Source organism: Peromyscus maniculatus, chromosome 3 (assembly GCF_049852395.1).
Source record: "Peromyscus maniculatus bairdii isolate BWxNUB_F1_BW_parent chromosome 3, HU_Pman_BW_mat_3.1, whole genome shotgun sequence".
NCBI classification, from domain to species: Eukaryota; Metazoa; Chordata; class Mammalia; order Rodentia; family Cricetidae; genus Peromyscus; species Peromyscus maniculatus.
The window spans coordinates 76,916,487-76,937,716 of NC_134854.1; the positions used below are offsets into that span (position 1 = coordinate 76,916,487).

Below are 21,230 nucleotides of genomic sequence, written 5' to 3' on the forward strand. Positions count from 1 at the left end.
CCACAGCTCCCCGAACTTTCAGGAAAGCGGATGAATAAAATTATCCTTAATTATGTTGTCGGGCAGCATCTGAGTCCCCAGATGTGACAGCTTTGGGATCCACCATTCAAATTCCATTCAGCAATTCTGAGTGTGAAACACACTTTTAATGACAGAAGTTACCTATCAGTCAGTCAGTCAGTCCGTGCCTCACATTCATGGGATGAAGATCTGCTGGGCTTGTGACCAAAGGACTAAAGATCAAGCTTTCTCCCTAACTGTGTATGCCCATGACGGTGGAATGCTCCTAGGCCAGAGAAGCCTCAAGGGAGGGATGGGGATGACCCTTTGCTTGGATGGATTCCACAGTGTTCTGTTCACTCAGTTCTGCCACAGAGGGCACAGGCATGCGATGGTTTCTCCACTTAATGCATCTGCTTAGCTGTCTCCTAATTCAGTGTGCACAGAGACCCTTCTGGGGTCACCCATATCATACCCACAACCTCGAGTCAGGAGACAGTCACATGGCACAGCAGTTCATAGTGTGGTTGCTAGGCAAAGGTTATGATCTCAGATCTGCCACTTTCTGGTTTTATAGCTCTGGGCAAGGTACTTATCTTCCTAGAACTTTGGTTTTCTCATCTACGCAATAGGAACAATAATCATAATCATATGTTCTTTATTAGGGTTGCTCTGAAACCTACATAAGCTAATATATGGAAAACGTGGTTACTGGCACATGATTGAGACTCAAATGTAAATTGCATAAGTATTTACTAAGTGCGTACTGCATAAAAATATTGTGCCAAGTATTAGGAAATAATAAATAAATACCATTAATCATTGTTTATTACTTATTTAATTCACTTATTATTTTAATTGTTAACTTATAATATGTACTTTATTTATAATTTATTGGTATTTTATCATTAATTATTTTCACTATTATTATTATTTTCTGCCTAGATTATATCAATAGCATCCCTTCTTGAACTTTTGAGCATACCTACCATGGATGTAACACTTCAGCTGCATTCCTTAATTGGTTCCCATGTATTAGCACATCTAGTTCAGAAGACCACAAGCTTCTTAAACGAAAGAAAATAGACTACAGTAGGCAAAGCACAGAGCAGAAGCCACAAGACCTGAGCCCCACCACCTTCTCTGTTCCCAGCCTCCCCTTCAGGCAAATCCAGATGCCTGAGTCTCCTTCCTTGCATGAGGCTCGGTAGGACTTGGCTGTAATGACCTTAACCCCCTTTCAGCTGGACATCAAATGATTTTCTCTGACTTCTTGGTAATGAGATAAATCTGTGCATCCGTCTGAAGTCACTAAGGAAGATGAGCTGAGTGGGATCTGGCACTGTGGGGTTGGGTTTGCTGATGTGTTTCCTACTCGGATACATCTTTAAGAACTAGCCCATGTGGCCAGGCAGCCGTCGTTCTGTGAATTTGGTGCAGAAAGTGAAACTGAATCCCCTTTTTATATATTCTGATTACCCAGTGAAGGCTTTTTCACCTCCTTGCAGCAAAAAGTTGGCAAAATCTAGAGCTGAGGCAGACTTCATGGAGAAGCACTGAAGGTAGGCTTCAACCCCTTTGATATTAAAGAAAACAAAAATGGTTGTAACCCGTTGATTGTGAGGATACTTCCAATGAGGAAACTCCGCTTTATTTTAAACTTCCTTGTAGAGTGTTTAGACTTACTTTTGGTCTTTGAAAACATTATTTCCCTGAAACTTCTGGTCTCATCCACCCTCAGTCCCTCATCTGTGTCTCTCCCACTCAGTCCCCTCCAGCAGCTCCTCAGATCGCACCTCACCCATCCCTTCCTTCAGCAAACACTCACTGTCTGTCTCCTCTTTGCTTACGACCCTCCCTGGACTCTTTTCTGGCCACCAGCCCAGTCCTCTGCTCCTTTGTACAAACAATTCCTCAAAGCCAGAGCCTGCCTGCATACTATTTGTAGCTCAGGGGTCAACTGGGTTCCCAAAAATGAGGTTCTTTATGGCCACAGTGACTTCCCTCAGCACCACGACGGAGTAAGAGCAGATGCAAACATACAGTTTAGTCTAGTAACACCAAATGGAAGGAACTTCTTCCTATTAACTGCAAGGTATTGACCTCCTGGTAGTCTCTTAATGATGCCTCTGTCAACACTTAGATTTGTGAAGAAATTCACAGGGTATGGGGAGTCTTCTAAATTTTTATTCTCACTAGATTTCCCTGGCATTCTTCCAAGTTATGTAAGAGGATAATTAAATCTGCATCATCCTAACAAGGAAACTGAGGCCTGGCCTGTGGATAAGTCGACAGGTGAGAGGCACAGCAGAGTAGGTGGAGGGAAGCCCTGTGAATATAGAGCCCTCACCTACCAGCTGTGTGAATTCTGGCAGGGCCTTCGACCTCCTACTTCAGTCTTCCTGTGTGGACGGACACACCTTGCTTTGTTGGGGAGCGTGAATGTCAACATTCACAGATGAAAGGTGCAAGGGTTGTGGTGGCTTCCTCAATGCTGTCCCACAGGGAGACAGTCACTGGTTTTGTAAAGGGGAACACTGCAACTTAGCGACATCAATACTCCTTCCCCAACCACCTCATTTTAGCTCAAAACTCAGATAACACATGGCATCAAGCCTCTAGTATTTGAAATAAAACTGAATGAAAATATGGACAAGTGGTTTACATCTTGGGGGGTAGTTGCTTTTAAAACACCATTGGAAACGTAGCAGCAGTTTTTGGACACTTACCCAGCTTGATCTTCCCAGCTTGGATATAAGGGCTAAGAAACAGAGGCCAGCCTGCGTATCCCTTGAATGGCGGGGAAACAATGGTGCTTCTGTATATGGAGCGAAAGAGTCCGTCACCAGGGCTGACCATAAACAGGACCAATGAGACAATCACCTTCCACATGGCACCAACTGTTTCTTGGCCTGGGGTGAGAGCAGTAACATTCCACACATGAGTCGAAAGTCGGTGTTTGCCTATCCCCTTTACATGCAAGAAATCATTTTGTTTACTAAAAGAAAAACAAAAAAACAAAGCAGAGCAAACAAACAAAGAAACCCTTTCCTGTTGTGTATAAAAGCAGTTTGCTGAGCACCGTGGACATCACCAGGAGCTAAGTAAGGTCCACCCAATCCCTGTTGATCCCAACCTCAGCTACCTGGAGGAAGATTCTGTAAGGAATTTCCAGTGTACCTGGAAAGCAACTGTTACATTGAAAAACTATGGCCTGGAAAGTAAATTCAGTAGAGAGTCAGGTAATGCTGGGGAGCAACAGAGGCTCTAGAAATGGCCACTGAGTAAGGGGTAGGGACCGTTCCAGCACTGCAGAATTGCAGGGCATCTGGTGCCCATTTCAGGAGGGAATGACCTAGGGAGTGCTCCCCAAGGTGACTGGAAATGAAAGGGGGTTGAACTCAGGTCTATGGGAGCAACTGGAAAAGCACTCATGCACACACACACACACACACACACACACACACACACGCACACATGCAAGCATGTGTGCACGTACGCACGCACGTACGCGCACACACGCATGCACGCGTGTGGCACCGAACATTCAGAAGATGGCTTAAGCAAAGGAGAGACCAAGGGTTTCCAGTGCACTTCACAGGAGAATTTGAAATAACCTATAGGTTTCTTCAGCATTGCTCTGTCTCTTACAAATCATAAGTTTTATATCCAACAACAAAACAGAAAGAAGAGATGGAGGATCCTATAACTACACCCTCTACTCATTGTCATCTGATAAGTAAACTTAAGAAATTAGGGCCCACAGGGCACATGCATGCCTATAATCCTAGTGGTTGGAAGTTGGGGTCAAAAGGATCAGACATTCAAGATCAACTCTGACCACATAGTGAATTGTCAGCCAATGTAAGGGTACGGGAGAGTCTGTCTCACACAACAAACAAAAAGTTTGGGTGTGAAAGGGGGCAGAGAGATGATTTAGATGTCAAGGGCTCCTACTACTCTGATAGAAGACCAGAGATTGGTTCCCCACATTGGGGACTCACAACCTCTTGATCCTCCAGATCTGTGGATCTGATGCCCTCTTCTGGCTCCTGTTGACAATTGCACTCAGGTGCACATACCCACATGCACACAGACAGTTAAAAATAAAAACAAATCATTTTTTAAAAGAGAGAAGAAAAAGGAGAATATTAGCAACAAACTTGAAATGGGATTTTTGCTGAGAGCGTTCTCACAACGGCTTGAAATCATGTTGCCTGCCATCCAGACTTTACATAGACACATAAATTGCGTCAGCAGTGGGCCTTCCTGTATACTTTTAATGTGTTTTTAAGCTGATTTGAATAGCCTTGTAACTCCACCAGAAAGGCAAGAGTGATTCATATCAAGGTTAGGTAATAAAACTGGACTTGATGTGTTGTCTCATGTAAGGAACTGAAGGTAGAGAAGCCAGGGCCTGACTTCAGGGGCCCTGGATATGTGGGGATACATGAAGCTCCTGTGAGGTGTGGTCAGAGCCTGTTCTCATGTAAAATCTTGATTTATTTCCATCATGGTTGTTTTTTTTTTAATCATTATATGGAGTTCTCGGTTGACTGCATTAAAACATAACTTTGATTTCGGAGCTTTCATCACTGCCTTGGTCTTACACCTGAGGCGGATGTCTCTCTGGCCACACCTCAACCCCACCCTGCCTCGTGTATTACAGCAGCTGCCGGCACCTGGCTGTATACCACCGATGACACTGAAGCATGATGGACAGCCTTAATTCTAAATTCTGATTTGGGTCATTTTATTTTAGAGCTGGGGATGGAACCCAGAGCCCTTCACATGCTGGACTCTGCCACAGAATCATAAGCCCAGCAGCTAAATTCTAAACAAAATACTGTGCAGTGAATAAATACCCCCCAAAATCACTCAGGTTTTTGATTATAAAAGGAACTGTACAATTATGCAAATACCATGCCTGATTTTGATTTTCATTGCTTCAAAACGTCAAACCATTAGGACATTTTAAAAAGACAAAATGTGTACAAACCTATTAACCACATGTTTAACACAACCCAATTTAGCATATTACAAAATACTGGGTTGTGGCAAATTTTAAAAGCTTTTCAGCAACATTTCCTTATTGAGGTAAGGGTTTATAATCATAATTTGATTGAATATATGACCCTTGTCATATCTCTCAGGGTTAACTTAATAGAATTCTCTATGCTTAATGTAAATAAGCCCATCCAAATATAGTACATAGCTAAAAATGATTTTGCCTATTATTGACTATAATAAAGAACCAAATGAATTTAGAAATTGAAATTAAGTTCTCAAGAGACCCACGGGTAATGGCCACTATGGCACTGTTAAGATATTGTTTTTAATTATGTAAATTTGTTACACCAAGGCTTTAATCACATAGCTAGTTTCAGAGAATGCCTGAAATCAACAATTCTACTGGTTCTGAAAAGAGAAGAACAGTTTAAAAAAATAGTAATAATAGAAGAAGCTCTTCCAGGAAGAGAGTCCCCTGGGGTAGACACAAAAACCCACCCTGTTGTCTAGTTTCCCTGTCTCCCTGCACCAGGCCTCCAGCCTGCTTAATGGCACCATTAATATTTAAACAACCACTGTAGTCACAGCATCGCCCCAGAAAGCAGAACTTCACTCAACGATTTAAAAAAAAAAAAGGTGCAAAGGGGCTTGTTTTAATTGACATAAATTTAGTACACAAAAGTAAGAGTTAGGTCAATTTAGTAGGGCTCATTAACATTTAATCAAATAACCACTGGAGTCATGGTGTTCCACGTCAGTGAATTAAGGCAACAACAGACTTCATTTCACAGTTCTCGTTTAACAGTCAGAATTCCACAACTGCTCAGCTGTCATCTCTCCTAAGGGAAATGAAAACCATTAACAGGCTTGGAGGAATGAAAAAGAAAAAACCAACCTTCTCCGATGGTTTTGCTGATCCTACTACGTTGGACTAAATCTCTCATTTATTAAACACTGGGCACTCTCTGAATAAATAAACCTATCCTAAACAGAAGCTGTGACTCACAGAACGTAAGAAAAGAAAAAGAAATCTACTGACCACACTTTTCATCAAGCCTACTTGAATGGATATGAAGGGCAGAGAGCAAGCAAGCTTTAGTCTAAATATGTCATAGCGAAGGATTCAGGGAAGATGGCCTCTTGGTTATCAGAAACACAAACTCTACGTGAATTCCAGCCACATTAGTAGCATCAAATCCAGGCAGTTCAAGAGTTTGTGCTTGCTAAAACCACTAAATATTACTGTTAAGAGTCCAAGTGTCATACAATGTTTATATTAAACAAAGCTATCTACCCCACTGTTCTTTAGGATAAGAAAACAACACACTACATCTATAATAACGCACCAGATAAGCAAGTTACCACTCAATAAAGTTAATATAAACAACAACTGAAATGGTTAAAGAGAACACTCTGGAAATACGACAAAGTATTGGGTCAAGAAAAGTAAACCACTAGACTAGATATAGATATTTTCTCCTTGTTTTATACTTTTTACAACTTTCTAAATTATCTACAATAATTAATCTTATAGATACAAAAGAGCAGTTTTTCTGATAATTTGGTTTTCCTTCAGACAAAATGAAGCAACCGATAGACATGACAAAACCAGGGGGCTTGTTCCTTATTCCTCATTACTACCTGGTTATGACCTCTTGCGTTTCCTAGGAATAAGGTTCTATTTGTTCTTTTTTCTCGAACATTCTATGAAGATGTACCCTGATCTAAAGTCACAGAACTTCAGAGGCTCAAAGTGAGGTTTTCCTTGGTAACTTAGAAGGATCTGGAAAAAGGTGAAATACTGTTGTCATGCGTTATTACGATATTTGTATCTGGTTCCGATTAGAGTCTGTAACAAATATGTATGTGAGCATCCCTAAACAAACATGTGAGACAGATGGAGCTAAAGGGACCCAAGGTATTCTAGATCTACAGAGACATTAAATGTTTACATGATCTAGGTGTCTAATGGGGTAGAAAACCCAAGCCTGACAACAAAACGAACCTGATCAGGAGGATCCCATGATCAGTGAGTAGTGGGGCCAAGACCCAAAGCCAGGATTCACTTATGATTCTGAATCTATCAGCTTTCCACTGCCCCCATCTTAGATCATTCTTTTTTTTTTGTTTTTTGTTTTTTGTTTTTTTGTTTTTCGAGACAGGGTTTCTCTGTGTAGCTTTGCGCCTTTCCTGGAACTCACTTGGTAGCCCAGGCTGGCCTCGAAACTCACAGAGATCCGCCTGGCTCTGCCTCCCAAGTGCTGGGATTAAAGGCGTGCACAACCACCGCCTGGCTTCATTCATATTCTGACTCTAGTCTCAGTAAACACCAGTCTTTAGCCTGTGCCAGTCACAGATGGTTGAACAATACACAGACAAGAGATAGATGGAATATGGGGAAGTCAGTCTTTCTGGGGAAGGTCTGCCACCGTAACTCATGGACCTTGGTAAGATAGCAGCTTCTCTGTGTCTCTCTCAGTGTGGCAGACCATGACCAGGACAACTGTTAGTTACATCTTCAGGAGCCCTGGGAGGCAGTTCTCTAACACAGATACTTCTTTTAAAACTCAAATTACAAAAATGTATCATGGAATGAGTTATATCTTAAAGCAAGTTTACAAATTAACCACCCCCACCACCCCCCAACTTAACACTTTTGGTTATTTTACTACTAACTTTAGTTTGGAGTCGTGCCTTTTTTTAAATGTGTCTGGTGGGCAGTCTATGGGAAAGCTTCCCTCCACGCATCTTTTTCCAGCTGTGTTTTGTAGATGGGGAGAGCTTGGCATCGGCTCTGTCAGTAGTATTTACACCAGAGAAATGGGCAGTGTCTCACATGAGGTCTCTCTCTCTCCATGGAGTCCACTGCTGTAGAGTTTTCTGCACATCATTATCTGTAAAGTGAGCTGGACCCTACTTCTCCTCAGCTCCCACTCCAATCTCCACCAAAGTGGCCGGCAGAAGGGACATGAAGAAAGTCCTGCTCAGCTGCCCTCCGTGCATTTGAGCAAGAGTAGAGTGCTCAGTCCAGAAGCCTCAGGAAAAGAAACCCAGAAAGGCCACTTGAAAGTATTCAGTAATGAGAAAGAGATACAAAATCTTAGAATGAGACCACACACACACACACACACACACACACACACACACACACACACACACACGCCTCTCCTTTACTCCTTCTCACTTCCCCATTGGACACTATGAGTGCTCCAGCCAAAGCAATAATGTTTCATGTGATAAACATTACTGCCATGATTAAAAAAAAAATAGGCATTTGGATTCCTTTACACATTTAACTGCATTTTAGATTCCCAAAGTGATAAATAATATTTTGAAAAATCAAACAAGTCAGTAACAGACACTTCCATGAAAGCTGTAATTTAAAAGAGTACAAGTAAGTGGTTCTGCTGTTTAGAAAAGATTTGGGCCCCTTGCAGGGTTCTGTGAGCATAAAGGAAGCATGAGAATTTGATAATAAAAGGCTATTGTATTAAAAAAGCAGTCCAAATCCTAAATGGAGCCATTTTGCTAAAGGATTCCCATGTAAGCAAATGAGTAAAACAAAAATTATTTCCAGATCTCCATTGTTCATTTCCTTCAGACATCGTTTCAATTTCTAAAATTGGTCTTTGCATCAGGACGCGCCCCTAAGGTGAAGGAGGCTTTGGCTGAAGTGGTCTGGCATGCCTATCTCATTTTCTCAGGCTTCACTTCTGGCACGAGACCCGGCACCTGACCTCTCTGATAATCTGGCTGTTGTTATCTTTGCCACCGCAGCCTTACACGAGCAAGAGTGAGACACAGACTAGAACTGTGTGGCAAGGAAAGAATGAGCAGGGTCGGGAAAGGAGAACATAATCCAATCACAGGCTCAACTGTGGAGTCCATCTTGGGCTCTCTCTGCACTTGGGGAAACGAGGGAGGTCGGGGAAGAATGGGAACTCAAGTGAGCATGCCTCTGGTGTTTATAAGTGTTTTGAAGCAGATCGTGTTCATGGTCAAAGGCATCATCATGCCATGACTCTGGAGACGGCAGCCAACTGGTAAACCCTGAGCACTCCTCACATACAAAGCACTGTGATCATTGCTTTACAGTCTTTCTTTCGAACAGGTGGGCAGTATAATCCATCACCCTATTTTACAGGGGAGAAACTTGCTTTTCAGAGAATTCTTTCCTGGATCCACACAAATCATACATAACAGAACAAAGAATTCGGGGATCAGAGCTGAGAACATGACACCCCAAATATGACACATGGGCATCCAAGGGCAAGCTGACCCTCTCACTCTCCCCTCTAAAGACCTGGCCATGGACGCATAACCTGTCTTTCCTCCTCTGAAGATGGTTGTAAGACCCTCTTTCCAGAGGGGCCCTGGCCTTTCCCAGAAGGAAGGAGTAGACTAGGAAAGACCCATTGCTGCCACAGACCCACTCTGGTGTTCCAGACCTCCTGTTTGCCCCAAAATGAAGTTTTCCCTGGGTCTTTGCTTTCTGAAGGCTCCTGGTTCGCTTGAAACTTATATTAAATGAATGCGTTGTGCTGTTCCTTTGTTAATTCCTTTTTCCTTTGCTGTAAGAGTCTCGGCTGTGAACCTTGCGATGGATAAGAGAATGACATTTTTTTCCCTTTAAAAGACAGTTCTAATTAGATTACAAAGCCCATCCCCATAACCCCAGTATCAGAGCTTCCTTACATGTCTCTTTCTCATTCAGGCAAGTATAGAAATACCACATGATTCATCCTCTCAGAATCAAATAACTACTCTGAGAAAGTCTACTTAAATGTGAAACTTTAGCCTGAGAAATATTCCACAAGTTAATATTTGAACAAGGAAGTCTCTTTATCTTGTACAACCAGCACGGATAACTCTGTGGAGCATACCTTGTGATCTTACCCCTTTTACATTTCTTTCTGAGGAACGTGCAAAGACCCTGAGGTGCAAACAAGCTTGCCAACTGGTGGAGACAGAGGGAACAGACTCAGTAGCACAGAAAGAAGCAGAGAGAGGGGTGGGACCTAAACCTGCAGTCTTCTGGTGGCCAGAGGGTTGGAGGGCAGGGGGAGCCACTGCGGGTGGGGCGGGGAGGGGGGTGAAGGGGGCGGGACTGCTGTGGGGCTTTAAGGCATGGAGCAATAGTGTGAAGCATATTGTGAAATGATCACTCCAGCTGTTCTCTAGCAGGTGGACTTTAGCAGAATGAGAACGGAACCAGGATACTAATTAGAGGCGTATATAATGGTTGGTAGTGACGAAAGAGGCTGTGCCAGCGAGTCACAGCAGAGGCAGTAAGGAATGGCCAGCTGTAGTTTGAAGGCATGGCCACCTGTGTCGGTTAATAGGGTGTGTTGACTTGGGGTTGGGGAGAACATGGAGGACAGCTGTCTTAGTCCATTTTCAGTTCCTATAGCAAACCGCCCAGGACTGGGGAACCTGCAAACCCTAGGAATTGATTTGCTGGCTCTGCTGGAGAGTCTCAGAGCATGGCAACCATGTCTGCTCGGCATCGGGCAGGCTTGCTGCATCATAGCATGGTAAATGCATCTGCTGTGAGACAGAGCAAGCAGACTAGCCAGGGACTCTCTTTTCCTTGGGCAATCACCACCACTCTCATGACCTCGTCTGATGCTAATGCCTTCCCAGAGGTCACACTTCCAAAAACAAGTCATATGAACTTCAGAATTGCTCTTCCAGTACATGAACTTCTGAAAGACACACTCAAGCCACAGGACTTCCACCTGAGTGGCTGCATCAACTTTTTTTTTTTTTTTTTTTTTTTTTTTGGTTTTTCAAGACAGGGTTTCTCTGCATAGCTTTGCACCTTTCCTGAGACTCACTTGGTAGCCCAGGCTGGCCTCGAACTCACAGAGATCCTCCTGGCTCTGCCTCCTGAGTGCTGGGATTAAAGGCATGCGCCACCACCGCCCGGCTGCATCAACTTTGTATGCATAAGATACAACCCAGTTGCATCAACTTTTAAAAACTGGGTTGTATCTTATGCATACACACACAAACACAGAGAGAGAGAGAGAGAGAGAGAGAGAGAGAGAGAGAGAGAGAGAGAGAGAGAGAGAGAGAGAGAGAGAGAGAGAGAGGCGCGGGGACAGACAGAGAGAGAGGGAGAGAGAGAGGGAGAGAGAGGGAGGGAGAGAGAGAGAGAGAGAGAGAGAGAGAGAGAGAGAGAGAGAGAGAGAGGTTGAAGCCCACCACCACCTTGACACAGGACCTTATTTGGGAAAAGTGGCTTTGTAGATACAATTGGTTAAGATAGGATGAGGATTAGGGTAGAGTTTGTCACACATGATTCATGTCTTTCGAAGAAGGATGAGGAGGAAATACAGGAAGGAGAGTTCTCTGAAGGGATAGAGAGATATGGAATATAGCCACACAAGAAGTGGGGACCAGAGTGTGCAACTAGAAGCTGAAGGCCACCTAGGGTCTTGGAAAGCAGCCAATGCTGGAAGAGACAAAGGAAGACTCTTCCCTAGAGGTCTCAGATGGGGCCCCGGAGCTGCCTCTGTACTGTGGCCTCCAGAACTGTTGGAGAACACGTTCCTGTTGTCTCCAGTGAGAATGTGTGTTCTTACACAGCCTTAGGAAGCTAATACAGGCAGGGGGAGGCCCTCTTGGAGGCATGGTAAGAGAAAGTAAGAAAATACCAAACCCCAAGAGCTCCTTAAGTTGCCTTTAAGTACATACAAGAAAACTCTAAGCGGTCAGCATGAAATGGAAGGGGAGCTACATTCATTTCTCATGTGAGGTACAATGAGCATGGGAAGCAAGCTCGAAATTCAAGCCAACCAAAAGGTTTTTCCAAAGCTGACCTCACTAACTGCTTTAAGTCTGCAGAATCTGGGTGGCATTCAAGGTGAAGACAAAGGAGAAAGCCCACGGACTGGCTTGTCTGGTTCCTAAGCCCTTGAATCACCCTGCAGTATTGTCCTGTCAGCCATTTCTGAAGGCAAACACTGTTCTTACTCTTACTTTCTACATTCTGACTTCTGTCCACACCATCTTGCTATAATCACCAACGAACTCATTTCCAACTTAAAAAACATCATCAGTCTTCATAGCTGACTTTTCTAGACTTCGCGATGCCTCTACAGCTTTGCCATGCTTTGCCTCCTTGAATCTGAGCTTTTCTCCATCACAGCTCCCTCCACCTCTGGGGTTCCCAGGAGCCCATCTTGGTTGGATGATTATCTCACCCCACCCCCACACTCTCCTGGGTAGTCATCATTTTAACTAGCTCTTTCGGCTGACAGGCTTCTCTAACACTTCTGGCTCACCTCTCCAGCTCCCTGGTGAAGTTCCCACCTGAATTCCCCTCAGTGTTGAACTCCACATGTCAAAATGGAAGCCGGTCCTGTTAAACCATAGAGAGCTGAGTCCATCTGTTTCTGTTCCCACAGGAACCTCTCTAGAGTGAGAGTAAAGACTTTTAGAAAAATGTTTATTATTTCACATCCTGATCACAGTTTCCCCTACCTCTCTTCTGACCCCCTCCCCCATTCACTCCTCCTGTTTCTATTCAGAAATGCACAGGCCTCCATGGATATCAACAAGACATGGTATATCAAGTTCTGGTAAGACTTATACCTTGCCTTAGCAAGGGAACCCAGTATGAGGAATGGGGTCCCAAAGGTCAGCAGAAGAGTCACAGACAGCCCCTGCTGCCATTGTTAGGTGTCCCACAAGGAGACCAAACTGCAGAACTGTCACATATATGCAGAGGGCCTAGGTCAGTCCCATGCAGGCTCCCTGGTTTTCAATTCAGACTCTGTAAGCTCCTGTGAGCCCAGGTTAGTTGATTCTGTGGGGTTTTTTTTATGATGTCCTTGAACCCTCTGGTTCCTACAATCCCTGTCTTCCGCAGGATTCCCCAACACCCACATTATGCTTGGCTATGGGTCTGCATCTGTTTCCATCAGTTGCTGGATGAAGCCTCTGATGACTATTGATTGGCACCAATCTATAAGTATAGCAGAATATTATTAGGTATAATTACATTGACATTTTTTTTTCTCCAGTCCTGTTTGGTTCTATCCTAGGTCTCTGGGCCACTCAGCCTTTGGATCCTGGTGTTCCAGGCAGTGTGTGCACACACCTTAGGCAGGACAGATTGTATATCAAAGGTTATATGGCTGGATTGGTGTCCCAATCCTTCCACTGGAAGTCTTGCCCAGTTACACCAGATGGCCAGTTCAAGGCTATATGTCCACTACTGCTAGGAGTCTTAGCAGAGGTCATCCTTGTAGATTGCTGGGGGTTTTCCTTGCACCAGGTTTCTACCTGACCCTGAAATGACCCCTTTTCAAGTCATCTCTTTCAGTACTCTCTCCTTGACCTGATTTCTCATGTTCCCTTCCCCACCTGTCCCCCCAAAAAAGTCCACCCACAAAATCTCTTCTATTTTCCCTTCCCAGAGAAATTCAAGTGTCCCTCTTGAGCTCTCCTTGTTATCTAGCCTCTCTGGGTCTGTGAATTGTAGCATAATTATTCTTCACTTTAAAGCTAATATCCACTTATGAGTGAGTACAAACCATGTTTGTCTTTCTTGGTCTTGGTTACCTCACTCAGGATAATTTTTTCTAGTTTCATCCATTTGCCTTCAAATTTCATGATGGCATTGTTTTTTAACAACCGAGTAATACTCCATTGTATAAATGTACCACATTTTCTTTATCCATTCTTCAGTTGAAGGACATCTGGGTTATTTCCAGGTTTTGTCTATTATGAATAAATCTGCTATAAACATAGCCGAGCAAGTGTCCTTGTGGTATGATTTAGCATCTTTTTAGTATATGCCCAAGAGTAGTATAGCTGGGTCTTATATCAAAAGATGGAAAGCTCTCCCATACTCATGGATCAGTAGGATTAATATAGTAAAAATGGCCATCTTACCAAAAGCACTCTACAGATTCAATGCAATTCCCAACACAATCCTTGAAAGAACAATACTCAATTTCATAAGAAAAAAAAACATGATAGCTAAAATAATCCTGTACAATAAAAGAATTTCCAAAGGTATCACCATCCCTGATTTCAAGCTCTACTACAGATTTACAGTAATAAAAAACTGCATGATATTTGCATAAAACAGACAGGTGGATCAATGGAATCAATCAAAGACCAATGGAATCGATCAAAGACCCAGATATAAATTGACACACCTATGGACACCTGACTTTTGACAAGGAAGCCAATGAAAAAAAGAAAGCACCTTCAACAAATGTTGCTGGTCTAACTGGATGTCAGCGTGTGGAAGAATGCAAATTGATCCATATCTATCACCCTGCACAAAACTCAAGTCCAAGTGGATCAAAGACTTCAACATAATTCCAGATACACTGAACATGATAGAAGAGAAAGTGGGGAATACCCTTGAACACATTGGCACAGGAGACAACTTCCTAAATAGAACACCAATAGCCCAGACACTAAGATCAACAATTAATAAGTGGGACCTCATAAAACTGAAAAGCTTCTGTAAGGCAAAGAACATGGTCAATAGGACAAAACAGCAGCCTATAGAATGGGAAAAGATCTTCACTAACCCCACATTTGGTAGAGGCTTGATTTCCAAAGTATATAAAGAACTCAAGAAACTAGACATGAAAAAAAAAACCCCAAATAATCCAATTAAAAATTGGGGTATAGATCTAAACATAATTCTCAGCAGAAGAATCTCAAATAGCAGAGACACAGTTAAAGAAATGTTCAAAATTCTTAGCCATCAGGGAAATGCAAGCCAAAACAACCTAGAGATTCCACCTTACACCTGTCAGAATAACTAAGATGGAAAACACAAGTAACAGCTCGTGCTGGAGAGGATATGTAGCAAGGGGAACACTCCTCCATTGCTGGTGGGAGTGCAAACTTATACAGCCACTTTGAAAGTCAGTATGGCGGTTTCTCAGAAAATTGGGACTTCATCTATCCTAAAGACTTTTTTTAAGGGCACAAATCCTCTGGTACAAGAAGGCAGGAGAGAGAATGGTCAATGAGGCGACTCAGACATGTAGGATGAAAAGTAAACAGTTTGCCAAAAAGAGAGCAAGGTATCAATGAGAAACACACTACCTCAGATTACAAAGCTACACAAAGGCTCAAACTGGTCAAGAGCTAAGCCCCGAGGAAGGTGTGGGTACCACAAGAAGCAGGGAGAGTCTGTGCAAACATTCCTCGTTCCTCTTAAGAATATTTAACAGACATGGTAGATACGAAACAGTGTAGAAGAGGTGCCGGTCCAGAGCTAGCGAAAAGTCTGCACAGCCATATTCTCCACACACCTGGAGTGTTTGGCATAGGGAGAAGGGCTGGCATCTACATGATTACCTCCACCTTCACCCTACTTGGGAAGCTGAAGTGTTCCTCTCCACAGTAACCAGATCTTCCTAAAGGAAGAACCTATGTGCAAACATGAGGGGCCACCAGTCGTATGCCTGGGACCCCTCCAGTCAACTTAGTAATTACAGATCCCCTTACTACACAGAGGTGCTAAGTAATAGTTTCTTACACTTACAGAAACAGACTACAAAGAAACCACAGAAAAGTACCAACTTGGGAGAAAATCCAAAGGCACTATGTAAAGCAAAATATCTAACTAAACCTTCACAAGGAACAAAATTCATGTAGTGGAGTAGCTCTTAATATAAATATTATATAATATTGTTATGTATTTTTTATATTACAAATATGCTTAGAGAGATAAAATACTCTATTCAGTAAACAACAGAATGCTATTTTAAAATACATTTGGACAAATCAAAAGAGAAAAAAATTTTTTTAAAATTATTTTTATTTATCTATTATGAACACAGAAGAGGGTGCCAGATCTCATTACAGATGGTTGTGAGCCACCATTTGGGTGCTGGGAATTGAACTCAGGACCTCTGGAAGAGCAGTAGGTGCTCTTAACCTCTGAGCCATCTCTCCAGCCCCCGAAAATTTTTAACTAAGTGAATTACATGAAACTTACAACAAAGGATTGTAATAATAGTAAGCCACACAGCTTGGCCATGAACCACACTCATGCAATAAGGTAAACATTGGATACTGACTTGGGATAACAAATTAGTAACCATTTCCATGGCTTGCAGAGTAAGGCAGTCCAGAAATACAGTGTGCAGAATGCTAGGTGCTCACTTTGTGGACTAAGACTATAATCAGGAAAGCAGGAAATAGTCTGCGGAGGAAGGAGGCCAACAGGAGGGGACAGGGTACCAGAGAGGGTGTTGGAAGGGTAACCATGAGCGCAGTACAATGACATACATGTATGGAAGCATTATATGAAACCCATTATTTTGTAAGTTAACTTAAAAAAAATCATAAAAATTACAAATTTAAAATCCAAGAAGCAGAAGATTCCTTAGATGTGTACAGCTAGAGTGAACAGAAAGCACAGAAAGAGGCCTCGAGTTAAGGGAAAGACAGGGAAAGTGAGAAGAACACTGAATTATAAACTAGAATTATAAAAGGTATTAGTGGTTTTCACCTACGCACAGGCATACAATGTTGACAAACATAAAAAGGAATGAGGAACTCGGACACTGACTGCATTATCCTCGTCCATACACTTCTTCCTTTAGTTCCTGCTAAGGTTAGAAATGCGCTGTGCTGTCAAGCTCCAGTACTAGAAACCCAGCCTGGCTTCCTGCATGTTGCCTCTACCTCTTGATCCTCCTATCTGGGGTTCCATGGTTCTCGTTCCATTTCAATATGTGCTAGGTAGCAACGGGCAACACAGAAGCAAGATGGGAGCTGAGGGTGGAGACAGAGCACCGCAGGACACACAGAAGTCAGGGGAAGCTTGTGTGCAGTCCTGTAGGACGCCCTAAGGACTCGGACTTTGTCTCTAACAATTAGGAGCTGTTTCGAGGCTTGGTGTTTGGAGGACGGAGAAAGGCCACAGTGACAGGATGGACTCGAATTTTAAAGTCATCAGCATTTGGCAAATAAACAGAGTCCAGCAGAATGAGCATGGTGGGGCTTCAACCAGGGCAGGGAAACAGTCACGTGTGGTGAGAGCAACCAGAAACATGGGGTGGTCAATCTCTCTCTGGACTGTGGTTCCTTTAAATTTTAATGGTTAGATGAACTACATGAGTCCCAGCATCCTAGCTCAGAATTTCAGGGATCTAGCAGCACGTGAAGATAAAGCTGCAGGCTTTCTAAGTCTCTGGGATAGCTCACTCCAGCCACACTAACAAGAGGAAAACTCACATCACTATTCCACCCTGGACATCCGTGTGAGACTGGTTACCCGGGAAGAGCTATTTGGTAGTATGGTTTTGAGCATGGATTAACACGACAACAAAACCTTACCAACAAATTCCCAAAAAGTGCCTTCCAGCTAATTGTTGGTTAAATTGGGTTTTGATGTGGCTCCACAGAAGGTCACTTCCCCTCCAAGGCAAGTGAATTCTGTAAACACATCAATACTCAGAATGGGAGGGAAAACAAAACAAATGATTTGAGGTTGTATCTGCTGCTTGTTGATAATATTATTTGTCAAGAAACCCAGGCAGGGATGTTTCTCATTTTCAGGATTAGCTAGGGCTGCCACCTGCCCTTGTCATGGTGACAAGCCATATCACGGGGTCCAGGCTGCAAGATAGTTCCATCTTTATTTAACTTTCTACATTTCTTGCTGCTTAATTTAGAAGTGTAGGGGCTGTTCTACTAGCCTCGTCTGTCCTTGCAACCTTCCTACTCTCCCTCAGCACAAAGTGGCCTCTTGCCTCAGCCCATTCAAGCCCCACCACACTATGGTGATATTTTATTTGTACTGAAATGTGATTTTACTTGTATGTTAATAAATAAAGCTGCCTGGGGGTCAGAGCTAATAGCAAGCCATTTAGCAGAAGCCCAGTGGTGGTGGTGCACACCTTTAATCCAGATCACATGACAGACAGATCTCTGTGTGTTCAAAGATATAGCCAGCATGGAGACACACACCTTTAATCTCAATACCAACCACAGAAGACCTGGAGGTCTGTATAGACAGGCAGTGACAAGGAGGTCATGTGGTTGTGTTTACAACCAATGAGAAGGCAGAACAGATAGACAATAAAAAGACAGATACACAGGAAGTAGGTCCCTTGCTGAGGGGAAGGACAGCAGTGGCAGTGAAGGGTAAGAAAGGGTTTTTTAGCTCTTAGCTACTGCTCTGACCTCTTGGGCTTTTAATTCTGCAATTGGCTCTGTGTTTCTTATTTAATAAGACTGTTTATCTACACCATACTTTTCCATGCAAAAAGCTTTGATTCATTGAACAACATTCAGTTCTTTAGTGATATCAGGGCCTTAGACTATGGAGTCAGACAGCATCAAACCTTAGGAGAAAGATGGAAAGGAAATAGCTCCTGGCCTCAAAGAGCACATGTTCTAGAAAGGGGAGTAAGCATGCACAGGGAAGCCAGGGACTTTAGATGGCCTGTAAGTGAGCATTGTGATGGGGTTCAAGGGCTGGGCTCTGTGACCATTAAAATAAATCTTACCCTCATTAAGTTTTCACTGGACCATGACCTATTGCAAGGTCAATCTTGTTGCTCACTGTACGAGTAGCTACTTGTAACTTCAGCGAAGATAGGACTATGGGAACAAAGCCCAGTTCCTGTGGCTACCTGGCTACCAAATGACTGGGGGTGGTTTTTCTATGGGCATCCATCCTAACTTACTCTCTCCCTATGAACTCACCATGGGGGGAAAACAGATTAAAAAATAAACACTGGCTTTGGAGACCATGGAGAGGGGAGGGAAAGGCCACAGATGAGTAATGCAGACATCAGAAAGGTTGTTCCCCATTTCACACTTGAATCAGCAGAGCTGAAGGTATCATCTCAGGGAGACTTAACGAAGCAACCACTAAGTATGTGGACGTGGGATATTGCAAGACCACATCACTTCCAGAGGCTGGCATTTAGAAGAGGGATTGTCCCTCTGCACCAGGCTCAAGAAGTTGAGTAGAGCAAGAGTACCTGAAAGAGAGGCACCTGCATGGGAATAACCAACTGTGCAACTTACCAGCCTCCCAAGATGGAGCAGAGAGCTCACCTGAGCAAACATCTGAGTCACCATGCCTAGCAGTGGACTCCTGGCCAATGGGGTTGGGACTTAGAGTATGTATCCATCACTTCAAATATGGCTTCTGTCCATTGAAAAATCATGTACTTTTAGACAAAGTGCTTATCTCCTGTGGAGACTCCCACTGGCTTTCATGGAAGTAAGGGATATGTGCATATCTATACACATATGTGTGTAAAGTAACATAGAAAGTAACAAAAACAATATCTGACCTCCTTTTCTACTTGAAATCTTGGAACAACAAGCCCTTGGCAGAAAAATAAAACAAGACAAAAAAAAAAAAAAAAACTGGTGCTAAAGTTTGCATAAGACATGTTCAGGGAGCTGAGTATTTATTCAACACCTAGGGAATGCACACATGTATTAAAGGGGAGAAAAAAAGGGGACTTAGGTTGCCAAATATATAAATAAAGATTTGGTGTCCATACATCTGAATGAGTGCCACACCAGAGTTTGAGTTTGGGAAACAACTGCCACCAGGACAGGCTGCTGTGGTGCCAGAGAGGGCAAGCATTGCTTTGCGAAGAGATAGACAAATGCCCGAGCCTCGCTCGCTGCCCTAGCATGGAGGTGCCTAGACAGCACCAGCTGTAAGTTCTTGGAGGAATTGTGCTATAACACAGAGAACAGTTTCTAGATCTCCCCTAACTGAACTCCTGGACTTTGTCCTTAGAAGTTCAGACGCATCCCTCCAGGCCTTGTCTTCTGTGGTCCAGCCTGGTTTCAGGTCTGAGACCAGGAAGGGATTTCAGAGCAAAGAAATGAATTGTCCGATCACCGGATGAGTTTCACACAAGCAGCCAGCCCCGAATAACTCCAGCTGTTGTTATTTGTACGTCAAAAACAAGCATGTTTTTCCATAATAACAAACTAGTTTTTCCTGGCCTCCAAAGTTAACCTCTATCAAAACCCAAATGTGTCAAATATGTTTTTTACCAACTTTTATATCAAAACATCTTTAAACCCAAAACAACACTTATCATTTTACTAGCTTGGCCAAATACCAATACTAAGCCAGGTACATCCTATCTTTACAAAACTAAAAGGTTATTAACATAGGCACACGTTTTCAAGAACAACAATCCTGTTCAAAACATATTAACAGAAATAGGGGTGATCTGCCTCTGATTCTGTCAGCACTGAATTAGAACAGCTCCCTGGGTCTGAAGCAACAGCTGGCATCTCCAGACAAGACACCTGAGAAGCATCCCAAAGAATTTTTAGGGGAAGATATTCAAGAAAAACTGGGGTTTCCAGGAATGATCACATCTGTCCAATGCATGATTGACAAAATGACAGTAAAACCACCAAGAGAATCATCAATATTATGAGAGAAAAAAGAATGTGCAGGCCACATGGTCCCAGCAGAATTCTGTGCTGTCCTGAAGTCCACTGGTCCTTGGTGAGTGAGACTGTCCCCGTGGGCTTTTGCCTCATCTGGAGACTCATTGGATAAGCACTCATATACTGGTCTGAAACTAGGCCACACGGCTCCCGATACTTGTCCTTCTTTCTCTCCTTCCATGCATTCATTCTCAACCACCCCTTGAACACCAGCCACTAATTTACACACTTGTGCAGTGTTGCCACTATAGTGGCAATTTCAGGACACTATTCCTATTTTCAATCATCACTCACCAAAGAGTTCCTGATAACCATCGACCCTGGGGCTCAATGACACTGTGCTACGACTGCAGATCCTGGTCTCTAACGACAAGAATCTTCACAGTAAGTCAGTCACGAAATCCCAGCCTTCCGTTTTCCTCTCCGTGTAACCCAGACTGGCCACAGTGCAGTGCTTACATGCCCGGGATGTTTGCAAAGCCTCTGATCCCATCTCTCCCGCGTCGGTTCCTCTCCACCACAGTGCATCCCGTCTCCGATGCTGGAATTAGCTACCAAAAATACATGCCAATTTAGTCACATGACTCCCCCACACACTTTCTGCTCCAGGCTCTGACTTTACCCGGTGTTGTTCTCATGTTTACACCTTTGTAAAGGACAGTGTGAAGCAAATAGTGGGGGGGATCACCAGAACAGTTGAGTGAGAACAGAATGGGAGAGACGCACCAAAAATTCTTCACTTTTTCTCAATGTTTGAATGTTTTTATACTCAGATATTAGAAAAACAT

The 21,230-nt window shown here is 43.2% G+C and overlaps 1 protein-coding gene across 4 annotated transcripts in view; it reads right to left on the reverse strand.

Annotated features, from left to right (window-relative positions):
- Positions 1–6,686, reverse strand: part of Cpvl (carboxypeptidase vitellogenic like) — a 105,854-nt gene extending 99,168 nt beyond the window's left edge. For 2 of the 4 annotated variants that reach the window (XM_042273348.2, XM_042273347.2), the window contains exons 1-2: positions 5,906–6,664; positions 2,730–2,912 (exon numbers count right to left, since the gene is read on the reverse strand). In XM_042273348.2, coding sequence (XP_042129282.1) covers positions 2,730–2,912; positions 5,906–5,954 — 232 coding nt within the window. In that variant the 5' untranslated portion in view covers positions 5,955–6,664. Of the gene's footprint in view, positions 1–2,729; positions 2,913–5,905 lie in introns of all 4 variants that reach the window. The other 2 variants (XM_076566833.1, XM_015985776.3) reach the window with 2 other exon arrangements.
- Between the last annotated feature and the right edge of the window lie 14,544 nt (positions 6,687–21,230).